The 23854-nt window shown below is 33.2% G+C and overlaps 1 protein-coding gene across 1 annotated transcript in view; it reads left to right on the plus strand.

Moving 5' to 3' along the window:
* Window positions 1–23854, plus strand: part of Col4a5 (collagen type IV alpha 5 chain) — a 225974-nt gene that overhangs the window by 153481 nt on the left and 48639 nt on the right. Inside the window, exons 31-36 of the mRNA XM_046420818.2 lie at window positions 4299–4466; window positions 5427–5516; window positions 5968–6117; window positions 7464–7562; window positions 9178–9267; window positions 9918–10057. Of these exons, the coding sequence (XP_046276774.1) occupies window positions 4299–4466; window positions 5427–5516; window positions 5968–6117; window positions 7464–7562; window positions 9178–9267; window positions 9918–10057 (737 nt within the window). The remainder of the gene's footprint in view (window positions 1–4298; window positions 4467–5426; window positions 5517–5967; window positions 6118–7463; window positions 7563–9177; window positions 9268–9917; window positions 10058–23854) is intronic.

The following is a 23854-nucleotide window of genomic DNA, read 5'->3' on the forward strand; positions in this document are numbered from 1 at the left end:
ATGCACCACCATACCCAGCCTTCCTCCTTTCCTCTGTTACTATATTGATTATAAAGTCTAGATAAGATGTGCAGGGGTGTAATTAATAGTGCTGAATTTATCTTCATCTGTTTGTTCCATAAATATATGTTTTGCCATAGAATTCAAGGTCTAAACTAACAGGCTTTAACAAATAAATGAAGATCACAGCAATTATCATGAAGATTATTGAATGCATAGTGAATATAGAAATGTTATCAAATCATCTTTTTTTTTTACCACGGCAAGACCACATTCATATTTGATAGTAGGCACATGTAGTCATTTTTAAAATAATTTATTAGTTGTAGATGGGCAAAATATATTTATTTATTTTCATGTGGCAATGAGGATCAAACTCAGTGCCTCACATGTGCAAGGTGAACGCTCTGTCACTGAGCTACAGCCCCAGCCCACATGTAGTCATTTTTAGGTTAATTTTATTTATATCACCAAGGCAAAATATTGTCTTAGCCTGTTTCAAAAATGTCATGATTCCTTTTCATGTATTTCAGTAGTATTGGATCAGCAAAACTGTTACTAATATCTTGATAAATATGACTTTGCTGAAATATTAACTCTAAATTTTTATAAGAAACATATTAATATACTCGTTTTGTTTTGGAATATGACTTAATGCAAATTATTTTATATTGTTATCTCTCCAGTATAAAATGTTTGCATTATGCTTTTCAGGGATTTTTTTTTAACTCATGTTTCCTACTATTATTTACTTAAAGTAAGTTTTACTGTTTCCCATTTTCCAAGGCAGACCATACAGTTTAACACGTTTATAAACATTTAATACATGTTTATAAATTTATTTCCTACTGTCACATTTCCTCATGTGACAGCAGGAAATAAAAGAAAATATGCCAAGTGATGAGAAGCAGAATGCTTTTCATCCCATGACCTACTAACCCAGACAAATATGGAGGTTGTTGATTCTTATTATTTAGTTTGGCCATTAGCTGGAAGGTTAATGCTTTAGTAAATTTTTTTTACCAATTGATTAAATATATTCTATTCTATCTCCACAGACATGTTCCCCTAAACTGGGCCAAATGTGTTGTAATGCTTGCCTATTATCAGGAAAAAGTGTATGGCTGAGTCAGCTAAAATGAAAAGCAATATTTGCCACCACTGTGAATCAAAACAAATCAACAACATACAACAAAATCCCAGGGATTATTCATACAATTTTCATAGATTAAGAATACAGTAGGGGCTGGGGTTGTAGCTCAGTGGTAGAGTGCTTTCTTATCACATGTGAGGCACTTGGTTCGATCCTCAACACCATGTAAAAATAAATAAATAAAATAAAAGTACTGTTGTGTCCATCTACAACTAAAAAAAGATATTTAAAAAAGGAATATACTATCATTTGCTAACTTTTTTGGTGGGCTCTAAAAACCTTGGACAGTGTGAGGTTGTGTGTGTATTTGTGTATGTGTGTATGTGTGTGTGTGTGTAGAAAAGTTTCCACAGGGGGGTGAGGATATAACTGAGTGGTAGAGTGCTAGCCTAGCATGTGTGAGGCCCTGGGTTTGATCCTCAGCAGCCCTCCCCCTAAAAAAGAAAAGTTTCTACAGATAGTACATGTTTTTCAAATTTTCCCTTTTTTCCATTAACAGTTCCATTTGGCCTCCAGTAAATTTAGAGCATCTCTATACTCCTATTCATATAATTCCTATTATTGTATAAGGAGAGTCAACAGAAGTTTTAAATTTATATTGATTTTCTTCACCCTGGATCGTACCAGGATGCCTATTTTTTACATCTGTTCATGGAAAAGGTCTATGTTGTGAAAAGTACAGCATATTGTTTGTTACTACTGCTAATAAAAACAATGAAGAACAAAATCTTTGCCTAGTACATGCAAGCAGTTTACTCATAGTCATCCAGTAACAATTATTGGTTGCTTTCTACCTAACTTGTTAGAGTATAAAATAAAATTATTTTTAACTTCTAACTAACCCTTAGGAACTTAAGTTCCAATATGATATTGAAAAATATAAAGGTAAAGATAAACACATGTACCAAACTGACCTTCATCAAAAAACATTACTTTTGTGAATGTAAATATTTCATTGTCTTTATTTACAAATACATTTTACTTATGTTATATGTTATCTGGACTTATGAGAAAATGTTTAAAATAGTTCCTTTGCTTGTTCCTAATACAGTAAATGATAGTAGTGAATTAATATCTAATAACTTCTATTTGTAGACATTTTTGTTCTAATCTTTTCATGCTTAGTTTTGTTTCCAAACTAATGAATCTTTTTGCAACTTACTTCTGCTTGGGTGGCTCAACTTGTGGCTGAACTGTGATTTTCTGTCTCTCAAACTTAAGGTGTACTAGGTATTGTACCTCTTAATCAAAAGCTACATCTTAAAGGTTTAAATATTGAAAAAAAAAATATTTCTCCAGATTTAAATCTTTGGTTTCTTTTTATTATTTTATAGATATGCTCTCAGAGCATATTTTAAAAGACACATTATCTTATTGAAACTCAGCTATTAGAAAACTATTTGGGTTACAGTATAACAACATAGTCAGTGGTCCATGTAGAGCTATTATAATCTTATTATACTTATCGTACTTCACAAATATAATAACATAAAATCTCCCTCCCTTCTGTATAGTATTTTACTATGAAATGGCAGCATAGGAACTATCACCATTACGGCAACTAAGAGGAATTCTCTAATCTTTGGATGGATTTTATCAATTAAAAAGTATGATAAAGGGGTTGGGACTGGGGGTCAGTGGTAGCACACTTGCCTGGCATGTGTGAGGTTATTGGGTTTGATTCTCAGCACTGCATATAAACAAATAAAATATTTTTATGCTTTATTAGTATTCTTTTTTTATTGGTTGTTCAAAACATTACAAAGCTCTTGACATATCATATTTCATACATTAGATTCAAGTGGGTTATGAACTCCCATTTTTACCCCAAATACAGATTGCAGAATCACATCGGTTACACATCCACATTTTTACATAATGCCATATTAAAAAATAAATAAATAAATAAAATAAAGGTCTATCAACAACTAAAAAAAATTAAAAGCATGATAGAATATGAACATCAAGCAGATTTTTAAATCCCAGCATCTTGTTCTCTTATGAAAATAATCACCTATGAATTTCCAACAGTAGATTTAGATTTTATTGTTGAACGGACACTCAAATGATCATTTGGCTTAGTCTCCAGCTTCCAGTCCATTATGGCATTATCCCTATTTAGTAGATGAGTAACAATATTAAGTGACTCAGAAGAAGGAAGAAGGACAGCTGATAACATACTAGAGTGTGAACATGTACAATGTGTTCTGGTTTTTTTCTTTTTTTTTTTTTTTTGTCAGGGATTGAACTCAGGGGCACTTGACCACTGAGCCACATCCGCCAGCCCTATTTTGTATTTTATTTAGAGACAGGGTCTCACTGATTTGCCTAGCACCATGCTTTTTGCTGAGGCTGACTTTGAACTCACAATCTCTCTTTCTCAGCCTCCTGAGCTGCTGGGATTACAGGCATGCGCCACCATGCCCAGCACAATGATTTTAATGTAATTCTTTTCACATAAATATATTGTGTTTTGACCAACTTGTTTCTTGGAGTGGTTTAGTCTCAGAATCTTACTAAGGTTAAGCATTTTTGTCATTTTTTCTCTGTAAAATTCTGGTTGGAATACTGAGAAATGAAAGTTAACAAGAACTAACAGGAATGTATTATTAAAACATCTAAAGCAAAGCCAAAATGAAATAAAAAAGATCCTTATAACTGAATTATTCAATAATTAATCATTTTTAGAGATGGTAGGAGTGTGTACTAATAATTCATAATGTGTTAGAACAATGAAAATCCAAGTGTAGTCAGTGGGCCAAAGTCTACAATGGGACAAGGACAGTCTACAGTGGTTATCAGTCTACAGTGGGATTAAGAATAAGCATTTAGAAACTTTTAATAGCAATTTAATGTGTAATCATATTCATTGAGCAGAGTAACAAAAGTAGACATCTTTGATTTTTATTTCATGTTTTAGTAATTTTATTATGTTTTATAAAAATTTTAAATCTATGATGAACTAGGAATTAAGAAAAATTAGTTTTTAATTAGAAGTAATTTGAGAAGCATGCTAAAAGTATGTCTAACATACTCTTAGGTTTGTTATACAAAAAGTTCTATCACTTGTTGACTAGAAAAATAACCAGGTGTATCTTTTAAAACTGCCTTAATAGGTGTTGATATTTATGTTGTTATCAACTAGGTTTGCATGGACTACCAGGAGAGAAAGGAGATCAAGGACCTCCTGGGTTTGATATTCCAGGACCCCCTGGTGAGAGGGGCAGTCCAGGAACCCCTGGAGTGCCTGGTCATGTGGGACCTCCAGGATCACCAGGCCTCCCAGGAAAAGCAGGTGCTTCTGGATTTCCAGGTAATTTGCTTACTGTTTTCTCCGATTTTGGATTCAGGAAATTAATACTAATATGACTCTGGTAGATTATTGTCATGTTGCACTTTTCTGGATTGACACTGTCAAGGAAGAGTGCTCAATGTCTTTTTTTATTAAATTTATTTGTTCTAATCAGTTATACATGGCAGCAGAATGCTCTGTGATTCATTGTACACAAATGGAGCACAATTTTTTCACTTCTTTGGTTGTACCTCAATTTGCTGTATGCACTCTCAATAGAGATGAGAGTTCCAGTTATGTATTATTGTATAATAAACAACTCAAAAACTTAATGGTTTAAACCAACCTTTTTATTTTTCTCAAGATTCTGAGTGTCAGAAACTAAGAGGTAATTTCCTAGGTCATTTATCTATAACCCATATGGCCCCAACTGGTGTTATTGGGGCTAATGGCACTTCTTTGATGTTGAGTGTACCTTGGTTCACATGACATCTCATAATCCATGATGCCTCTTTGCATGACTTGAGCTCCTCACACCATAGGATCAGATTAAGTGCTCTCCTTCCATGACAGCTAGATTCCCAAGAGAAAGAGTCTCAGAAGCCACAAGTGAGTGTTCCCAGGACTCCCATAGAAGCCTCAAGACTTCTTTTGATCTAACCTTGGGAGTTATATAATGTCATTTAGTTAAAGGTAAAACAGAGTCAGCTCTTATTCCAGGGGAGAGGGTTACCACAGAATGTATATGCTGGAAAATATGTTTCATTGAGAGGCCATTTTGGTGATTAGCTGCCACAATGAATGTCTGTATTCCTGGGTATTGGCAATAGTGGGAACTAAGGTTACAACAGGTGAAAAAGGTAAAACTTCACAGTGCTTTCTTTCCAACCTATAATAGTTTTGCAGTTGACATATTAAAACTTATTTTTTATCTTTCCAAAGTCAAAAAAGGCAAAAATTACTTATTGATATTCTTCAAAGGTGCCAAGGGTGAAATGGGTATGATGGGACCTCCTGGCCCACCAGGACCTTTAGGAATTCCTGGACGAAGTGGTGTTCCTGGTCTTAAAGGTAATATTCAGAGTATGCTAGCAGATGTATATAAGAAACAAAAATTAAAGATTCCTTTATGTTGGTACAGAATATTTTTATGTGACTACTTCAAAATGAACAGTGCTTAGTGTTTTATTTGTATGCATTTAAAAAGCTCTTGTTTTAAATTTAGTGATATACTTAGTTTGGTACCAGAAAACATGGTAAATGCTTAGCTCTAAATATAAGGATTATTTTTTTTTTGGCAGGGACAGTCTATCATTCTCAAAGAATTACAGAAGGAAATATTGTTATTTGAGTTTAAAACTGTGTATGTGCTCAAGAAATTCATAGACTTTAACTTAAGCTGCATAAATGTTTTGGGTTACTAGCAGCCAACCCAATTACTAAACATATAAACTATATATGTATTAATTGTGGATGGATAAATCACATCTGCTTTGTCTTCCCCCACGCACGTTGATTTTAGGTGATGACGGCTTGCAGGGTCAGCCGGGACTTCCTGGCCCTGCAGGAGAAAAAGGTGGAAAAGGAGAACCTGGCCTTCCAGGCCCACCTGGACCGATGGATCCAAATTTCCTGGGCTCAAAAGGAGAGAAGGGGGAACCTGGATTACCAGGTGAGTGAATGCATGTATTTATGGATGTGTTTTCTGATATGTCTGAAATTTAATTTGGGGGAAGAGGTGGTACTGGGTATTAATCCAAGGACATTCTGCATGCCAAGCTTGCACTCTAGCACTGAGCTACACATGCTCTCAGCCCCTGAAGTTTAATTTTTAGATAAAATGAAAAGTAACTTGTAATAAGAGAATTCACCAACAAAGCATACTTAGATGCATCGGATTTCGCTAAAGAACATTAATTTTCACTTGGTTTATAATTTTTGACAGATCAACTTTTGTTCAAATATTTTCTTTGTAGTTTTCCTATCACAAGCTGGGAGATTTTAAAATAGACTTAGCCAGTCACCTTCAAGCCTTACAGAAAGTAGTATAGGATGTAGTAGATAGAAAAGGATATATAGCCACACTCACTTCAAAAATAGATTTCATTGTTTAGGAAATTTGCTACTCCTTTTCATTTTTTCCTCTTGAAACCAGATGGGGATGAATGGCACATTGTTGAACTGTAGTGTTTTGATATCCATATCAAACTTGGCTTTTAAATATAGTTCACTGTTATTCTACCTTGGTAAAATAAACAAATATTGGATTGTGAATAGCCAAGTTCAGCCATGGGGAAAGTCATTGAAAGTAGGTCTAGGGAACAACTGCTATTATAGTTGTTTTATTAGAAGCAAATAAGGTATGAAGTATAATGTGGATTTTTGAAATTAAAAAATATCCTTTTTCTTTTTTATAGAAGTATAACATCTTCATAACAAAACATTACAAAATATAGATAAGCACAAGACAATATATAAAACACTTACAGAAAAAAACCCCAAAATTTTCAAATCTCTTCCAACCCAATAGCCTTTCAAACAATATGGAACATTAAATCTAGTTATGTTCATTTGCAGCTTGTAGTAAATTTATAACTCTTTTTGTGTTCCAATCATTAATATTTTCAGTTGTGTATACATGTGAATGTGTGTGTAGAAAGATACCATGCTTTCTGTATAATAGGAGCAGTGACTGTACTTGACCTTTACTATGGGCTTATTAAAGATAGCCGTTGAATTTGAGAGATAATCTAGGGATTATCTGTCCCAGCTTCTTCATTTTATACTGTAAGACACTGAAATACAAAGAGAGAAGTTCCTTTATTAAGTGCTCTGAATTTTTTTGGTGGTAGATTAATAAAAAGTAGAGTCGTTAGTATGAGTCCAGTATTAATGGTTCATACCATATCAGTTTCTTTATCTCACTTAGAGTTCAACACTTGGGTAGCTTGTTTTGCCAAACTAGTTTATTGGATAATGTAATTAGCCTAACTAGTCTCTTTTACTCATCCTTGGAAGGTATTCCTGGAGTTCCAGGGCCAAAAGGCTACCAAGGATTGCCTGGAGACCCAGGGCAACCTGGACTGAGTGGACAACCTGGATTACCAGGATCACCAGGTAGGTATCATAGGGCACTTATTTGAATGACTTGACCCAGAATCCTGGAAAAGTAATTATGTATTTTTCATTTGGTCCAAGTTTCAATAGATAAGATTTGTAGGATATTTTGTTTTGCTCATTGAGTTTTTTCTCTTTTATGGTAGCAGTGTATATACAGAAGTATGGTTCAAGTATGTTCTGTGCTTTATTTTATATGTTGCAAATGACAATTATAAACCTTTTATAAATCACAGTGTGCGTCTGCGTGTGTGTGTGTGAGTGTGTGTGTGTGTGGGGGGGCGGTTACTGTTTCCTGTTTTGTTTTGTTTTTGCCTTCAGATAAATTTGTCATTACACTATTTTAAAACAGATGACTGCCAGTTCCATTTTTAAAAATTTCTAGGGATCTGGGGATGTGGCTCAAGCAGTAATGCGCTTGCCTGGCATGCACGGGGCACTGGGTTCAATCCTCAATATTTAAAAATTCTCTCTCTCTCTCTCTCTCTCTCTCTCTCTCTCTCTCTCTCTCTCTCTCTCTCTCTCTCTTTAAAAAAAATTTCTAGGGATGAAAATTTCACAACCTGCCTTGGTAGATTGTTATAACATTAATAACCCTTATAGTAAATAGGATTTTTTCCTGATACCTCACAGAATTCTTTCTTGATGTTTCTTAAGCCATTTTCTTTTAGTATGGACCCTACAGAAATAAAGAACAGGTGGTTCTTTTCTTCCCTAAAATCCTTGAAGATCTGTTAATTTGTTTTAGACTCCATACCATATTGCCTTGAGGTAGTATGAAAGAAAAATTCTTTTCTTGTTTCTCCCTCACATCTTTTGCATTTTCTTCCCCAAGCTAGAAATCAATGTGAAAAGAAAAAAAATTAAGGAAAAAAAGTGTTTAAGGTAACAACACCGTGGTCCTTGGAAAACACCTAGATGATATCACAGAGTTGATGCACCTACACTCTAGGAAGAATATACAGACAGAACAGCTAAGCCTGTTGGGGGTGACTGCCAAGTGCCTCTACATCAACCTATCAACCATTATCACTCTCTGGCCTACTGTACTAGGGCTTTATCATGACAGGTTACTATCTTTGCTCTTCCTGGTCTCATATAATCAGGCTCTATATGGGAAAGCCATGTATGAATCTATTTTGTTATAATTATTAGCATATACTAATTGTACAAATCAATGAATTGTTTCATTGTGAAATTTCCGTGTGTGTATACTGATTTAATCATCATTTATTAATCTTTTAATAAACTCATTATATTGATTTATCTTTGAAAATACAAAACAATAAGCATAGTTATACAAATGCAACAAATAGAACCTTAGGTGATTAGAAAAGTTTTAGGGGAAGAAACAAGATATACTGGTATTTTTAAAAATTACATTAGGAGACCTCTATTACCATAATTGTATTGTAATAAGTTTCTAACGAGATTCATTTTATTTTTTTGTTTTCTTTCTCTCTCCACCTCCCCCTTTTTTTTGCAGTACTACTAAGATTGCTTGATGTTTCATGCTGAGTTATATCTGTGAACCTTAATCACATATTAATGTTTAACCCATCGAATCCCATGTTGGAGCTTATTGGTCTTAATTTTACCAATTTCACTGTTCTAGGTCCCAAGGGTAACCCTGGTTTCCCTGGCCAGCCAGGACTTATAGGACCTCCTGGACTTAAAGGAAACATAGGTGACATGGGGTTTCCAGGTGAGAGAATACTTCCCATATATTTAGTCCTATTAATGGAAGGTGATTGACTATCTTCTTTTTATCAGAAGAGTCTAGTGTAAGGGCCTGGGGATGTAGCTCAGTGGTAAAGCATTTGCTTAGCCTTCATGAGGCCCTGGGATTGATCTGTAACACTGAAAAAGAAAGGAAGGAAAAGAGGGGAATTTGTTAGGGAAGAAGAAGGGAGAAAAGAAAGGAAAGGAACTAGTGTTGATAGGTTCAGACTGGGACCATCTTTAAAGTAATCAATGGATAGAAGTCTTGTTACAATTTTTTAATGGTTTTAGGGATTGAATCCAGAGTTTTACACATGGTAAGAAAGCACTGTACCACTGAGATATATCCCATCCCTTGTTACAAAATTATTTGATGTGGGGAATTAAGGAAAAGAACTTTAGAAATTTTAAAAGTTAAAATTCACAAGCATATCTGCTCTCTAGCTGTGTCCCTTTTATTTGAACTTCCTTTAAAAATAGGCCTTTATATGATCCTGACTGTGAAGCTCATTATGATATAACTCAAGAGATTACAGCTTTTGGTTTTTTATGTTTTGCTTGGTCATATGCATCTTAAATATGCCATCATTAAAGAATATTGAATAAAATATTATATATTACATATTTTAACAGGCCCTCAGGGTATGGAAGGGCCCCCTGGACCTCCTGGAGTTCCTGGAAAACCTGGCTCCCCAGGATTACCTGGACAGAAAGGAGACAAAGGTGATCCTGGTGTTTCAGGCATTGGTCTTCCAGGTCTTCCTGGCCCAAAGGTAAAATCATATTCTAGTCATATGCTTGAGCTGTTGTAATTTTTTAATTAATACTAATTCTTAATTCTTCATTAAGAAATTTATTGAATGATACAGTAGATACTGGATAAGAAATGTGTTCCTTCTCATTTCTCTTAGATTGTAAGAAGATATGTTTTCAGGTTTGCACTAAATCCAAAAAAAAAAAAAAAAAGGAAAAAAAAAACTTCCTGGTTTCTTTGATTTTCCAGTACCTTAATCTCTGAATATGTTTCAATAAACTAGAGGCATATTTTTGCCTGGTTTTGGTTTTCCCTTTTTTAGTGGTGGAGTTGTTGATGTTTTTCCCTAATATTATTATTAATTATTTTGAAATATTTGAAAACAAAGTGACTTTAGCAGTTAATTAAAGTATATTAGTATGCCTAACTGCATATCTGGATTAGTTTGTTAATACAGTTTTACATACTTCTGTACTCCCCTAGTCAGTATGAAAACTTGGATGGTGTTTCTCAAGTAATCAAATTTAGAACATATTTAGAACCATTAGACTCAACGAGAATCTATGAACAACTGCTGAGTTCCATGTAAAAATGTAATAACTCCCTTAATCATGCAGTCAGAATACAGAGCTAAGGTGTATTTATGTTACCCAACTTGCATGGAATTAGTGAAAATTTCTTCTTAAATAAGAATTCATAGAATTATATTTTAGAGATGATGTATTTCTTTGCAGTGCTGAAGATTGAACTCAAGGTCTTGCACATGCTAGGCAAAGCACTCTACCACTAGGCTAAATCCCCAGCCCTTATTTTATTTTAAGACAGGCTTTCACTAAATTGTCCAAGATTTGTCTTAAACTTGTGATCCTCCTTTACTGCTTTCCAAGTAGCTGGGACTACAGGCATGTGCTACTGCGCCTGGCAATAATTTCCTTTTGAATGTGTTTCAGTAAACCAGAGGCATATCATTCATAATATACAAAAGGACTGTAGTTTAATTGTCCACTTGATCCACTTATTATAGGAGATAATCAGCAACTTATCGAGGCCATAAGCAACTGAGCAGGAACCTGTGACAATATAAAAAAAACAATAAAATGTGCTGGGGGTGGGGATGAGGTTGTGGTTCAGGGGTAGAGCTCTTGCCTAGCATGTGCGAGCCCTGGGTTTGATCCTCAGCACCACATAAAAGTAAAGAAATAAAATAAAGTTATTGTGTCCAACTGAAACTAAAAAATAAATATTAAAAATAAAAGTGCTGGGGATATTGCTCAGTTGTTAAGCATTCCTGGATTTAATCCCCAGTACCAGAAAAAAAAGAGAGAGATAATCAAGAGAAGTTTCTGCACATTAATTCCACTTTATAATGTAAAGTCTATTGAAGTAAATTTTAATTTTTATGTTATATTTACATCTTACAGTAATACATGAGTATACGTTTTATTACAAAATAAAACACAGAAATATAAAGAGTAAAAGTGAAACTCTAATTCATGCCCTATTCTATCTTTTCTTATATTTTCCCTATAGAAGCACACTTTCAACAGAAAGTAAAATTTAGGAATTTGAGTTCTCTTGTCTATATACATTATATATGTAGAATTATTGTGTACACTATACTTAGCCTTGTTTTATCACTTACATATTTTTCTTTTTCAGTATATCTTAGACAGTTTTTTTTGTCATGTACATTCTTTCTGCAGACACGTATATAATTATTTATGCTGAATAGATTCCTAAAAGTGAAATTGCTGGGTCAAGGATAAATGCATTGAAATTTTTGTGTTTGTAAGTTTTTATAATAATAGTAACATATGAACTTGACTTTAAAATGCACTCAATTTGGAAAGATATAAGTTGAGAATATTCTTTCTACATGTTCACAAGCTCCAAATCCCCTTTCCCTTTTTTCCAGGGTAATCAGTTTAAGCATTTTCTCATTTACTCTTCCAGAAAAGTGTTTTAATACAGATATGTGCATGCATTTAGGATATTTCATTACTTTTAAAATTCCTTTTTTTACATTTAAAAATCCATGGTATTGGAGTACATCTTACAATGGAAAGAATATTTCAATTAAACTTGGAAGCATTTTCCTCAATTATGGATATGTGAAATGATACTACATCTTCCACACTGAAATGTCTTCGTGTAATTTTATTCACATACATAAAACCATGCTGTACATCTACATACTTAGCTGTCATAGCTTATGAATTCTTGACAATCCTATTTTTATTAAATTATTTATTTGTTCTAATTTGTTATACATGATGGTGGAATGCAATTCATTTCATATTACACATATATAGCACAATTTTTTAAGTCACTGATTATACACAAATTATTTTCATACATGTACTTAGGGTAATAAAGTCTAACTCATTCCACCATCATTCCTACCCCCTGGCCCTCTCCTTTTCCCTCCCTCCCCTTTGCACTATCTAAAGTTCCTCCATTCCTCCCATGCTCCCTACCCACCAATTGCCATTAGGAGTCAGCATCCTCATATCAAAGAAAACATTTGGCCTTTGGTTTTTGGGGATTGGCTTACTTCATGGCAATCTTTTGTTTTTTATCAAGCCATAAATATGTACATCATTCTTTTTGTAATTATATGCTATATTCTATGTGGGTTTATGAGAAATAATTTAACCTATTAGGAATACTGAAGTCATTTCTATAGTTTCATGAGTCTAAACATATGACACTGAAAATTCTTATTCATATTATATATATATATATATATATATATATATATATATATATATATATATAAAGAATCTTTGATAAATATCACCATAGAATAAATTCTGAGCAGAGTTGCTAGGTCCCAGCATGTATTTGCCATTGTAATATTGATAGTTCTGTCATAGGTTTCTATCAGACATCTCTACTCATTTATATTTTTGTGATTAAAATAAAATATTTTCTATTTTCTTTTCATTTTATAAATATTGAGTATTAATTTTTCTAACTTTGCCAATTTAATAGGTAAGAAGTAGGATATAATTATTTGTTTATATTTGAATTTTCCTGAGTACAAGTAAGGTTCATCTGTTCATATCTCTTCTGTAAATTGTCTAGTTTTACTCTGCCTCATACTTTTAGGTAAAGGATAATATTCAATACTGATTAGTAAAAGTACATTATAAATAGTGAAGTGCCACAAATATTTTCTCCACATCAATTGTTTGTCTTATAATACTGTTCATTGGGGTTGGGGTTATGGCTTAGCAGTACAGTGCTCGCCTTGTACATGCAAGGCCCTGGGTTTGAACCTCAGTACTACATAAAAATAAATAAATAAAATAAAGTTATAAAAAAGTAATAATACTGTTTATAGTGTACTTCCATATGGAAAAGTTTTAAATTTTTTACATAGGTGAATTTGTATTCATTTATTTCATTCAAAATATCTCTATTGAATATGTGTAATGTGCCAGGCACTATGCTAGGTGCTGGGGCTACATCATAAAAGAAACAAATGCAGGGCTGGGGATGTAGCTCAATGTTAGAGTGCTTGCCTAGCATGCAGTTGATCCTGGGTTCAATCCCCAGCACCACCAAAAACTAAAGATAAAAGATAAAGGAAAAAAACTCACTGCCAACCTGGTAATTTTATGTAGTCAAGGAGATATACATTAAACAAAATAAATAAGTCTGCAATATGTTAGAAGGTTATAAATCTCAAGATAAAATGTAGAGCAAGGGATGTAGGTAGGAATTGCTGGGAATTGTTGAATTTTGGAACAGGTCATTAATGGAAAATCTCTCTGATAACAATTGAGCAGTGACATCACTGCAGTAAGGGAGTGAGTCATGCAAAGACCCTAAGGTGGGGGCATACCTGATGTGTTTAGGGAACATAAATGAGGCCAGTGAAGATTAAATGGAATGAATGAGGTGACACTAAATAGGAGATGGCTCAGGTTGGTAATCAGATTATCTAGGGCCTTATAGGTTATAGTTAGGGCTTTTGTTCCTGACTAAAATAGGAAACAAATATAAAGCATAGTATGATTGATTATATATTAATGTATATTAAGTGTGTGTGTGTGTGTGTGTGTGTAACAGCTGCTGTTTCCAAATAGATAATAGAGGAACAAGGATGAAACATTAAGGTTTTGTAGCTCAGTTTATTATACATAGGCCATCATTCCTTTGCACACATCTGATACATACAAGTTTCAGTTACAACTTAGTTAAATAATACTGGTGCACAACAGCATGGCTCCAGTTTCAGTTACCATGGTATATTAGTTTTCAGTCCATAAATTACAATGTAAATAACATATTGCATCATGTTCAGTGAATAGTCATTTTACTTCTTTCAAATTCTGTCAGTTATTAGTCACCATGCATCTGTTCAGTTCTTGTACTGACAGCAAAGAATGTAGTTGTGTTACAGCCCTGTCTCCCAGTGATAAACCAATGTGGTATTTTACAAAAATGGAAAATTGAAAGAGGAAATTGACAAGTAAAGAAAAAAAGTGCAAAAAAATATGGAAAATGGAGCTGGGAGTGTACACTAGTTGTAAATTGCATGCTTAGCATATGTGAAGCCTCACAAAATAATAAAAAGAAAAAGTAGAAAGGGGGAAGTGATAACACTGGAAGTGAGATTTCAACCTGTTGTAAATGGAGTTATAGAAAAAAAATAGCCAACCATAGGAATGTAGACCCTGCCACTATTTGAGAGATGATAGGAAGCCAAGAATGTAGTTTATGTTGTACAAAATAAATGAGAAAAGTGGCATTCATTAAAATAATGAAGATATTACAGAGAAGTGATGCCATCAGAAAAATTCACAGTAAAGGAACTCTTGGAGACATTTCACAAGATTCAAAGTGCAAAGGTTAAAATATCAGAAGCTGGCTGGGGATGTGGCTTAGTGGTTAAGCACCCCTGAGTTCAATCCCTGGTACCCCAAAAAATATTGGAAGCTGATCCAAACTTAGAAAGTAATAGTACAATTTCTGTGCCAAGGCATAGAAAATATGTGTCCTACAAATTGTAAGCTATACAGTGAAAAGAATGGAGCCACTGTTCAAACTACTCTTGGTGAATTTTTGTTTCCTAGATAAATACTAGGGTTTTAAAATTTAGTATTCCTTTTCATAAACAATTTCAAGCCTGCCTGTGGTATAATAGTTAAATTGTATTCTGCAATTTAATCTCTAATTCCATTAAATAGAATTTTGACTCTTCTTTGGATGAGCTTAAGGTTTTGTAAATTATGTGCAGTGTATCTAACTCTTCACATCTTATATCTTCCTTTTGCATGACATTTTTTGCAAATCCATTTCTCCCAAGTGATTTTTTATGCTGAAACATGTCAGATTGACAGTTTTGGCTAAGTACCCTCAGTGGCTCTAATTAAAACTTAGATAACTCTTTTTTTTAATTTTTTTTTTTGCTACAAAAACCACAATCTCTAAAAATTAGGTCATAATTATTTGCTTTCCAAAAGTCTACATTTCTTTTTTTTAATATTTATTTTTTAGTTTTAGGTGGACACAGTATCTTTATTTTACATTTATGTGGTGCTGAGGATCGTGCCTGGTAGGCAAGCACTCTACCACTGACACAATCCTAGCCCTGTCCAAAAGTCTACATTTCTTTAGAATAAGGATATCCCATCTCTGAGGCTGAGTAGTATCTACTATTCAGGCTAGACCTTTAATTTATATAATTTTTACAATAATCCTGTTATAGGAATATTTTATTTGTTCTTTTTAGATATACATGACAGTAGAGTGTATTTTGAAATATTATACATACATGGAGTAAAATTTAGGAAGAGAGGCTTAAAAATAATAAAATGCTTTCTGCCTTTACGGAAAAGAAGTGTATAATTCTGAGTTGGTGCTAAGTTTTAGAATTAATTTTAAAAACTTTAATTCTCAATGTTTCTAACATTTTAAAGTAGACTAAATAAATGTAACTTACTGTCTTTTTCATTTCCATATACATATATAACTAACATTAATAGAGAATGCTTTAATGTCTTGAACTTTTTTTTGGCACCAGGGATTGAACCCAGGGCTATTTAACCACTGAGCTACATCCCCATCCCTTTTTATGTTTTATTTCAGGACAAAATCTCACTAAGTTGCTTAGGCCCTTGCTAAGTTGCTGAGGCTGGCTTTGAACTCCAGTCCTCCTGCCTTAGCCTTCTGAGCTACTAAGATTACAGGTGTGGGCCACAGTGCCCAGCTGTATCCTTATTTTAATATGGCACAATGGTTCTTACCTCCATTACTCACTTCATCTTAAAATTTAGCCATATTACAGATGCAGTGCAGTTTCTAGTATAATCATGGATTTTTTGTTGAAATTGACAAGCAGTGGCTGGGGTTGTAGCTCAGGGGTAAAGTGCTTGCCTGACATGTGTGAGGCTCTGGTTTCGATCCTCAGAACCACATAAAAATAAATTAATAAAATGAAGATATTTAAATTTTTTTTTAAAAAAATTGACAAGCACATCCTAAAATATATATAGAAATTCGGGGGGCCCAGAATAGTCAAAAAGTCATGAAAAGAACACATTTGAAGGCCTCACCCTTTTGGATTCCAAAACTTACTACTAAGTTGTAGTAATCATAAAGGTGATACTGGCATAGGATTGACATAGACACTTGATTTTCCTCAAAAGGCCTAAAATTGATTGTCATAGGATAGACATAGAGATGATTAATATGGATTAGAGCCCAGAAATAAATCCAGACATTTTTGGTCAACTGATTTTCAATAAAGGCGTTGGGACATTAAAAGGAAAAAAAAAACATTTTCAACAAATGATGCTAGGACAAGAGTACATCTGTAAGCAAAAGGATTAATTTAGATCCTCTACCTCATGTCATATACAAAGATTAAATCATGGACTGGGATTGTAGCTCAGTGGAAGTACACTTGCCTAGCATGTGTGATGCACTGGGTTCAATTCTGAGCACCACATAAAAATAAATAAAAATAAAATAAAGGTCCATCACCAACTAAAAAATATTTTAAATCAAGATTAAATTGCAGTGGATCATACCTAAATATAAGAGCTAAAATATGGAGATCTTAGAAAAAATACCACTAAATCCCTATGATGTTAGGCTAAGTAATGGTTTCTTAGATATGACACCAATAATCCAAAGAAAAAATAAATTGGACTATATTAAAATTTAAGATATTTTGCAAATAATAGGTAAAATATTTTTATCTAGAATATATAAACAACTCTTACAATTCAATAGGAAAACAAATAACTAATTTTTAAAAACATGAATTGGACCTAGCAGACATGTAAAGAACATTCTATTCAGCATAACAGAATATACATTTTTACAAGTTCACAGTATAGAATAGACCATATGTGAGGCCAAAAATCTTAATAAATATAAGAAGATTAAAATTACACAGTTTGTCTTTTCTAATCACAGTGAAGTAAAACTAGAAATTAACATAGAACAAAAACTAAGAAAATCCACAAATATGTGTACATTAAATAACATACTATTAAATAACCAATGGAAAAAAGAAGAAACCATACGGGAAATTAGAATATATCTTGAGACAAATGAAGATGAAACCACAATATTCCTAAACTTACAGGATGCAGAGAAGGCAATACTAATGGAGATATTGATAGCTGTAAATGCTTATGTTAGAGAAGAAAGACCTCAAATCAAAAACCTAGCTTTGAAGCTTAACGTATTACAAAAAGAACAAACTAAACCCAGAGTTCACAGAAGAAAGAAAAGAAAAATTAGAGCATAGGCAAATAAAATAACAGTGGAGAAAATCAACAAAATCAGGGAGTTGGCTCTTCAAACACATCAACAGAATTTAAAAGCCCTTAGCTAGATTGACTAAGAAAAAAGAGAAGACTCAACTAGCTAAAATCACCAAATAGGGTACATTACTACTGATTTTACAAAAATAAAAAAAAATATATGTAGGAGAGTACTAAGAACCAATGGTTGTACAAGCCCAAAATTTTATAAACAAGATGGAAATTTTTTCATAATTATATGGAAAAATTCCTAGAAACACAGCCTACTAAGACTGAATCCTAAAAATAGATTATCTGAATAGACCTATAGCTAGTAAGGATTTTGACTCAATAATCCAAAACCTTCCAACAAAGAAAAGCCCAGGATGTGATGGCTGCACTGCTGAATTGTACCAAACATTTGAAGAGGAATTAACATCATTCATTTTTAGACTCTTCCAAAAAATTAAAGAGGTGGGAAAATTTCCAAATTTTATGTGTGATGCCAAGATTACCCCAATACCAAAGCCACAGACACGAAAAGAAAACAACAGAATATATCCCTTCCAAATATTGATACAAAAATTCCTAAATAAAATTCTAGCATAATAAATTCAAAAGCATATCATTCAGTCATCTCAAAGCATTAAAAACATTTGACAAGGTCTAAGGCTGTGACCCAGTGGTAGAGCACTTGCCTCGCATGTGTGAGGCCCTGGGTTTGTTCCTCAGTACCACATAAAAAGATTTTTAAAACATGGTATTGTGTCCATATACAACTAAAAAAGGTTTTTAAAAAGCATTTGACAAAATTGGATACCATTTCATGATAAATACACTCAACAGACTAGGAATACAAGGAAACTATACCATAATAGACACCATATACGAAAAACTCACAGTTAGTTTCACCACTTTTTTTCAGGATATTACTGGAAATCCTAGCCAGAGTAATTGATAAGAAATAAAAGACATCCAAATTAGAAATTATTTTTATTCAGAGATGATTCACATGGTTATTTTTTTCCAGTACTGCGATTGAACAGCAGGGCCTTTCTCATGCTAGGCAAGCAGACATAATCCTATATGTACAAAATATCTACAGCGAGTTCACACATGAAAAAACTCTGTTAGAACTAATAAATATTTTTAGCTTAGTGGCAGAACACAAAATCAATACACAAAAAAACTGTTGTGTTTCTATCTACTAACAACCAACAACCAGGGAATGATATTAAGAACACAATCATATTTGCAATAGCATCAAAAATAAAAAGTAATATTTAGGAATGAGTCTAAATAAGGAGGTAAAAGACTTGTACACAGAAAACTAGAAAATACTGCTAAAAGAAAATAAAACAAATAAATGGAAAGGCATCCCATGTTCCGTAATTGGAAGATTGGTGCCCATACTACCCAAAGTGATCTACAGATTCAACAAAATCCCTTTCAAAGTCCCATGAGCATATTTTACAGAGATAGAAAATTCATCCTAAAATTTATATGTACTTTCAAGTGACTCTTTAAGTTGCCAAATCAATTTTGAAAAAAAAAAAGTCAAAGGACTCATTGAATTCAAAACACGTTACAAATCTACAGTAATCAGGTCAGGGTGGTACTAACCTAAAGACAGTTAAATAGACCAACAGAGAGTGAATCCCACTATTATGTACATCCACAAGAATGGGGTCCTAGTTAGAATAACATATACCCCATGCTTGTATAATTATATAAGAATTAATTATATTGTCATTTATAAATAAAAAGAACCAATAAAAATTTTAAAAAGTTCAGAGATAAACCTTGTATATGATCAAATGATCTTTGACAAGGCACACAATCTGAAAAAGACAGTCTCTTCAACAAATGGTGCTGGGAAAACTAGATGTCCACATGGGAAAGAATGGAGTTGAACCCTTTCCTTAAACCATATGCAAAACATAAAATTGATCAAAGACATAAGTCCTAAAACTATAAAACCCCTTAGAGAAAATATGGAACAAAAGCTTCGTGATATTGTATTTGGCAATGATTTCTTGGTTACAACACCAAAAGCTTAGGCAACAAAAAGAAAAATAGATAAAGTGGATTACACCCAATTTAGAATTTTCTGTGCATCCAAGAAAAGTATCAACAAAGGGAAAAGGCAACTCACAGAAAGAGAAAGTAATGTACAAATCATATATCTGATAAGGGTGTAATTTTCAGAATACATAAATAATTCCTACCAATCAACAATAAAATTACCCAAACAGCCCAATTCAAAAATGAACAAAGGATTTGAATAGACCTTCTTCCACAAAAGATATAGTTCTGGAGAATAAGTACATGAAAAGATGGTCAGTATCACTAATCAGTAGGGAAATGCAAATCAATATTACAGCGAGATAATACTTCATACCTATTAAGAAGATTGTTATAAAAATACTAAATAACAGGTGCTGGCAACTGTATGGAGTATATGGAACCTTTGTGCATGGCTGGTGGGAATGTAAAATGGTTTAGCCACTGTGGAAAACAGCATGGCAGTTTCTCAAAAATATAAACAGATTTTGCATATGATCCAGCAATTCTACTTCTAGATAAATATCCCAAAGAATAGAAAGCAGGAACTCAGATATTTTTATAGCTATTTTTTTATAGCTATGTTTATACCAGCATTATTCAGAATAGCCAAAAGGTGGAAGTAATCCAAATGTCCATTATTGGAAGAATGGATGGACAAAATGTCATATGCATGTACAATGGAATATTATTCAATATTAATATGGAATGAGGGTTTGATATGTGCAACAATATGGATGAACTTTGAAGACATTAAGCCAAGTGGATGGAATAAACCTATCACAAAAAGACAAATTTGGGGGCTACGGATATAGCTCCGTAGTAGAGTACTTGCATAGCATGCACAAATCCACAGTACCACCTTAAAAAAAGCAAACAAAAGACAAATATTTTATGATTCCACTTATATGAGGTTTCTAGAGTAGTTAAATTTATAGAAAGTGGCATGGTGGTTTCCAGCACTTTGGAAATATTGGTCAAAGGGTACAAACCTTCAATTATAAGATGAATAATTTCAATGTATATGTGTAGTCTATCATCATCTTATAAAGTAGATATATCATCTACTTATAAAAATACTGTTTTTTATTTGTCTTAAAATTACTGTCTTCATTTAAAGACAAAGTTCTAGAATCTTCAGAGTTTTTAATATTTATTTTTCAGTTGTAGTTGGACACAACACCTTTATTTCACTTATTTATTTTTATGTGGTGCTAAGGATCGAACCCAGGGTCTCACACTTGCAAGGCGAGCACCATACTGCTGAGCCACAACCCCAGCGCCCACCCCGAGAGTTTTTTTTTTTTTTAAGTTGTAGATGGATACAATATTTTTATTTTTATTTATTTATTTATTTATTTACATGGTGCTGAGGATTGAACCCAGTGCCTCACACTTGCTAGGCAAGCACTGTACCACTGAGCCAGAACCCCACCCATAGAATCTTGAGTTTTGATGAACAGATGGGTGTTTTCCTTTCATTTAATTTTGAATACATTTTAAATAATGTTATATGCTGTGGTTACTAGAATGGCAAATACTATGCTAATATGGAGTAACATGATTTTATGAGTCATATTTTTCTCTAATGTTTCTTTAGCATTTGAGCAACTTTTGGCTTCACTGAGTTGATGTTTGCAAAAATTTGCTATTACTCTCCTTGGGTAGTTAAAAAATACCATTGAACCCATGATCTGATAAATTTAGTTCATATTATTTTTCTCTAAGTTCATTACATCACAGATACACATATTATATCTCATTTGGTACCTTTTGTCCTGCTCAGACAGCCTTGAACCATTATTTATTAGTTTATTCCTGTTAGCTTATCATTTTACCAGCTGGGAGAGCTACATACATTACAGACTTGAAAATCTTATTGTATACTCTCTCCTGTATATTGATTTATTGAATTGGTGGTTGCTCAATGGGTATAAAGCTTCAGTTATGCAAGGTGAATAAGTTCTAGAGATCTGTGGTATAATACACTGCCTATAGCTTACAGTATTATTCATCTTAATATATATTAAATGGATTAATTTCATGTTAAGTGCTCTTAACCACAAAACACATACATACACAAAAGAACACAAAGAAATTTTTGAAAGTGATAGACGAGTATCTTCATCCACTAGTTTCCCCCCATCATTTTATTTTATTTCTTTGGTTGACACATAAGACTTACATATATTTATGATGCATACTGTGATGTTTCGATTCCTGTATACATAGGGTAGCAATCAATCTGGGTAATTAGCCTATCTTTCACCTTAAACTTTTATAAGTTCATTATGGTGAGTATATTAAAATTCCTCCCTTCTAAATGTTCTGAGATATATAATACATTACTATCAATTATATTCACCTTGCTGTGTTGTAGAGCACCATAACTTACCAAACCTGTTGATCATCCTCTTCCCCTTCTCACCTCTTGACCACCCTCTCCCTGTCTCTTGTCTTCCCTATTATCTATTCTTCTGGTAACCACTGTCTGCTCTCAACTTCTATGAGATCCCCTTTTCTGGTTCCACATGTGAATGAGATCATATGATATTTGTCCATACTTGACTTATTTCACTTAATGTTTTCCAGGTTAATTCCTGCTTTTTATGGTGGACTAGTATTCCATCATGTATATATGCCAAATTTTCTTTATCTATTCATCTGTTGATGGACATTTAGGTTGATTCCTTATCCTGGCTATTTTGAATAGTGCTACAAAAGCATGGGAGTAGTGTATTTTTGGCATGTTGATTTCATTTCCTTGTGTTTATACACATGAATAGGTTTTTTTAATTGTCTGGTGGTTAGTTCTATTTCAGTTTCACTTGTTGTTGATATCCTCTGTCTAAATTATAACCTTGAGTGACTCAGACCTTGCCATTTATGGATTTGTTTGTGGTACCCTTAATTTCCAATACAGATAGAGCTATAAAAATAATTAATAATTTTATGGAGAATACAACTTCCAACTGATGGACTGTTGCTATAGAGCAGGATATCATTTTTACCCTTTCTCACCAATTATTTTCCATTCATTTAATGGGTTTTTTTCTTAGTGGCAGTGCTTCTTCAATTTTACAATGTCAGGCAAAAACAAAAAAGGTTGATTTTTCTCACCATCTTTGATGTTGTCTATGAAGTGGTACAAACTGATAATTTTTCTGCAAACTGATAATTTTATTCTGTCTCTTAGATTATAATATGGAATGGAAGAGAAGGTGTTGTTAGTAAGACATAGTAGAAATTGACTATATGAACCAATGCTCATAGATTTCATTGTTACTAGGAACTTAATTGTGAAAGTGTTTGAATTTTAACAACAAAGATATCAAACTGAGCCCTTGTTCACCTGAGCTGTATGTGATACAACACAGTGACCTTGAAAGCAATTCTAGTTAGGAGCATTTTTTTTAAAAAACAAGTATGCTAGTCTTCCAGTATTACTGTATTTTCGGTTGTTCCAGAGTGGTAGATTTGGCTCATTACTATGGTATATTCCATTTCAGAGTTTTATCAAAGCTTGACATTAGAACAAATGCAGATATTTGCAACAGTTAAGCTCTTGAAGTACAAATAGACCTGAATCTTCTTTCTCAGAGTGATTTAAGGATTCCTGACCAGTGTGTTGAGTTTCTGAGTTCTCTTCCTTTTTTCCTCTGGCTTAACTTCCTTGAAACTCATTGTTTTCTCTGTAATCATATGAATAATAAAAGGTTATATAAAGCTTAACCTAGTAAATTTTAGTCCTCTTCAAAACTCTTAATAAAATATTTACTCTCTTTTTTAAATATATTTGGTTTGAAGGACTAGGGCTATAAGGTGATGAGAGGAACTAGGACTATAAGGACTAGGGGACAGTGCTAGCTGATCTTAGAGATTAAATTTCTGTGTAGAATTTAACATATTTTAGTACAGTAAGTAACTCGGAGTTTGTAAACTGCTTTTCAGGCTTACCAATAGCAGAATATTAGAATTTTTTCTCA

The sequence above is a fragment of the Marmota monax genome, unplaced genomic scaffold (genome assembly GCF_021218885.2).
Source record: "Marmota monax isolate L192 unplaced genomic scaffold, Marmota_monax_Labrador192_F-V1.1 WCK01_AAM20220418_F8-fsc00050, whole genome shotgun sequence".
Lineage (NCBI taxonomy): Eukaryota > Metazoa > Chordata > Mammalia > Rodentia > Sciuridae > Marmota > Marmota monax.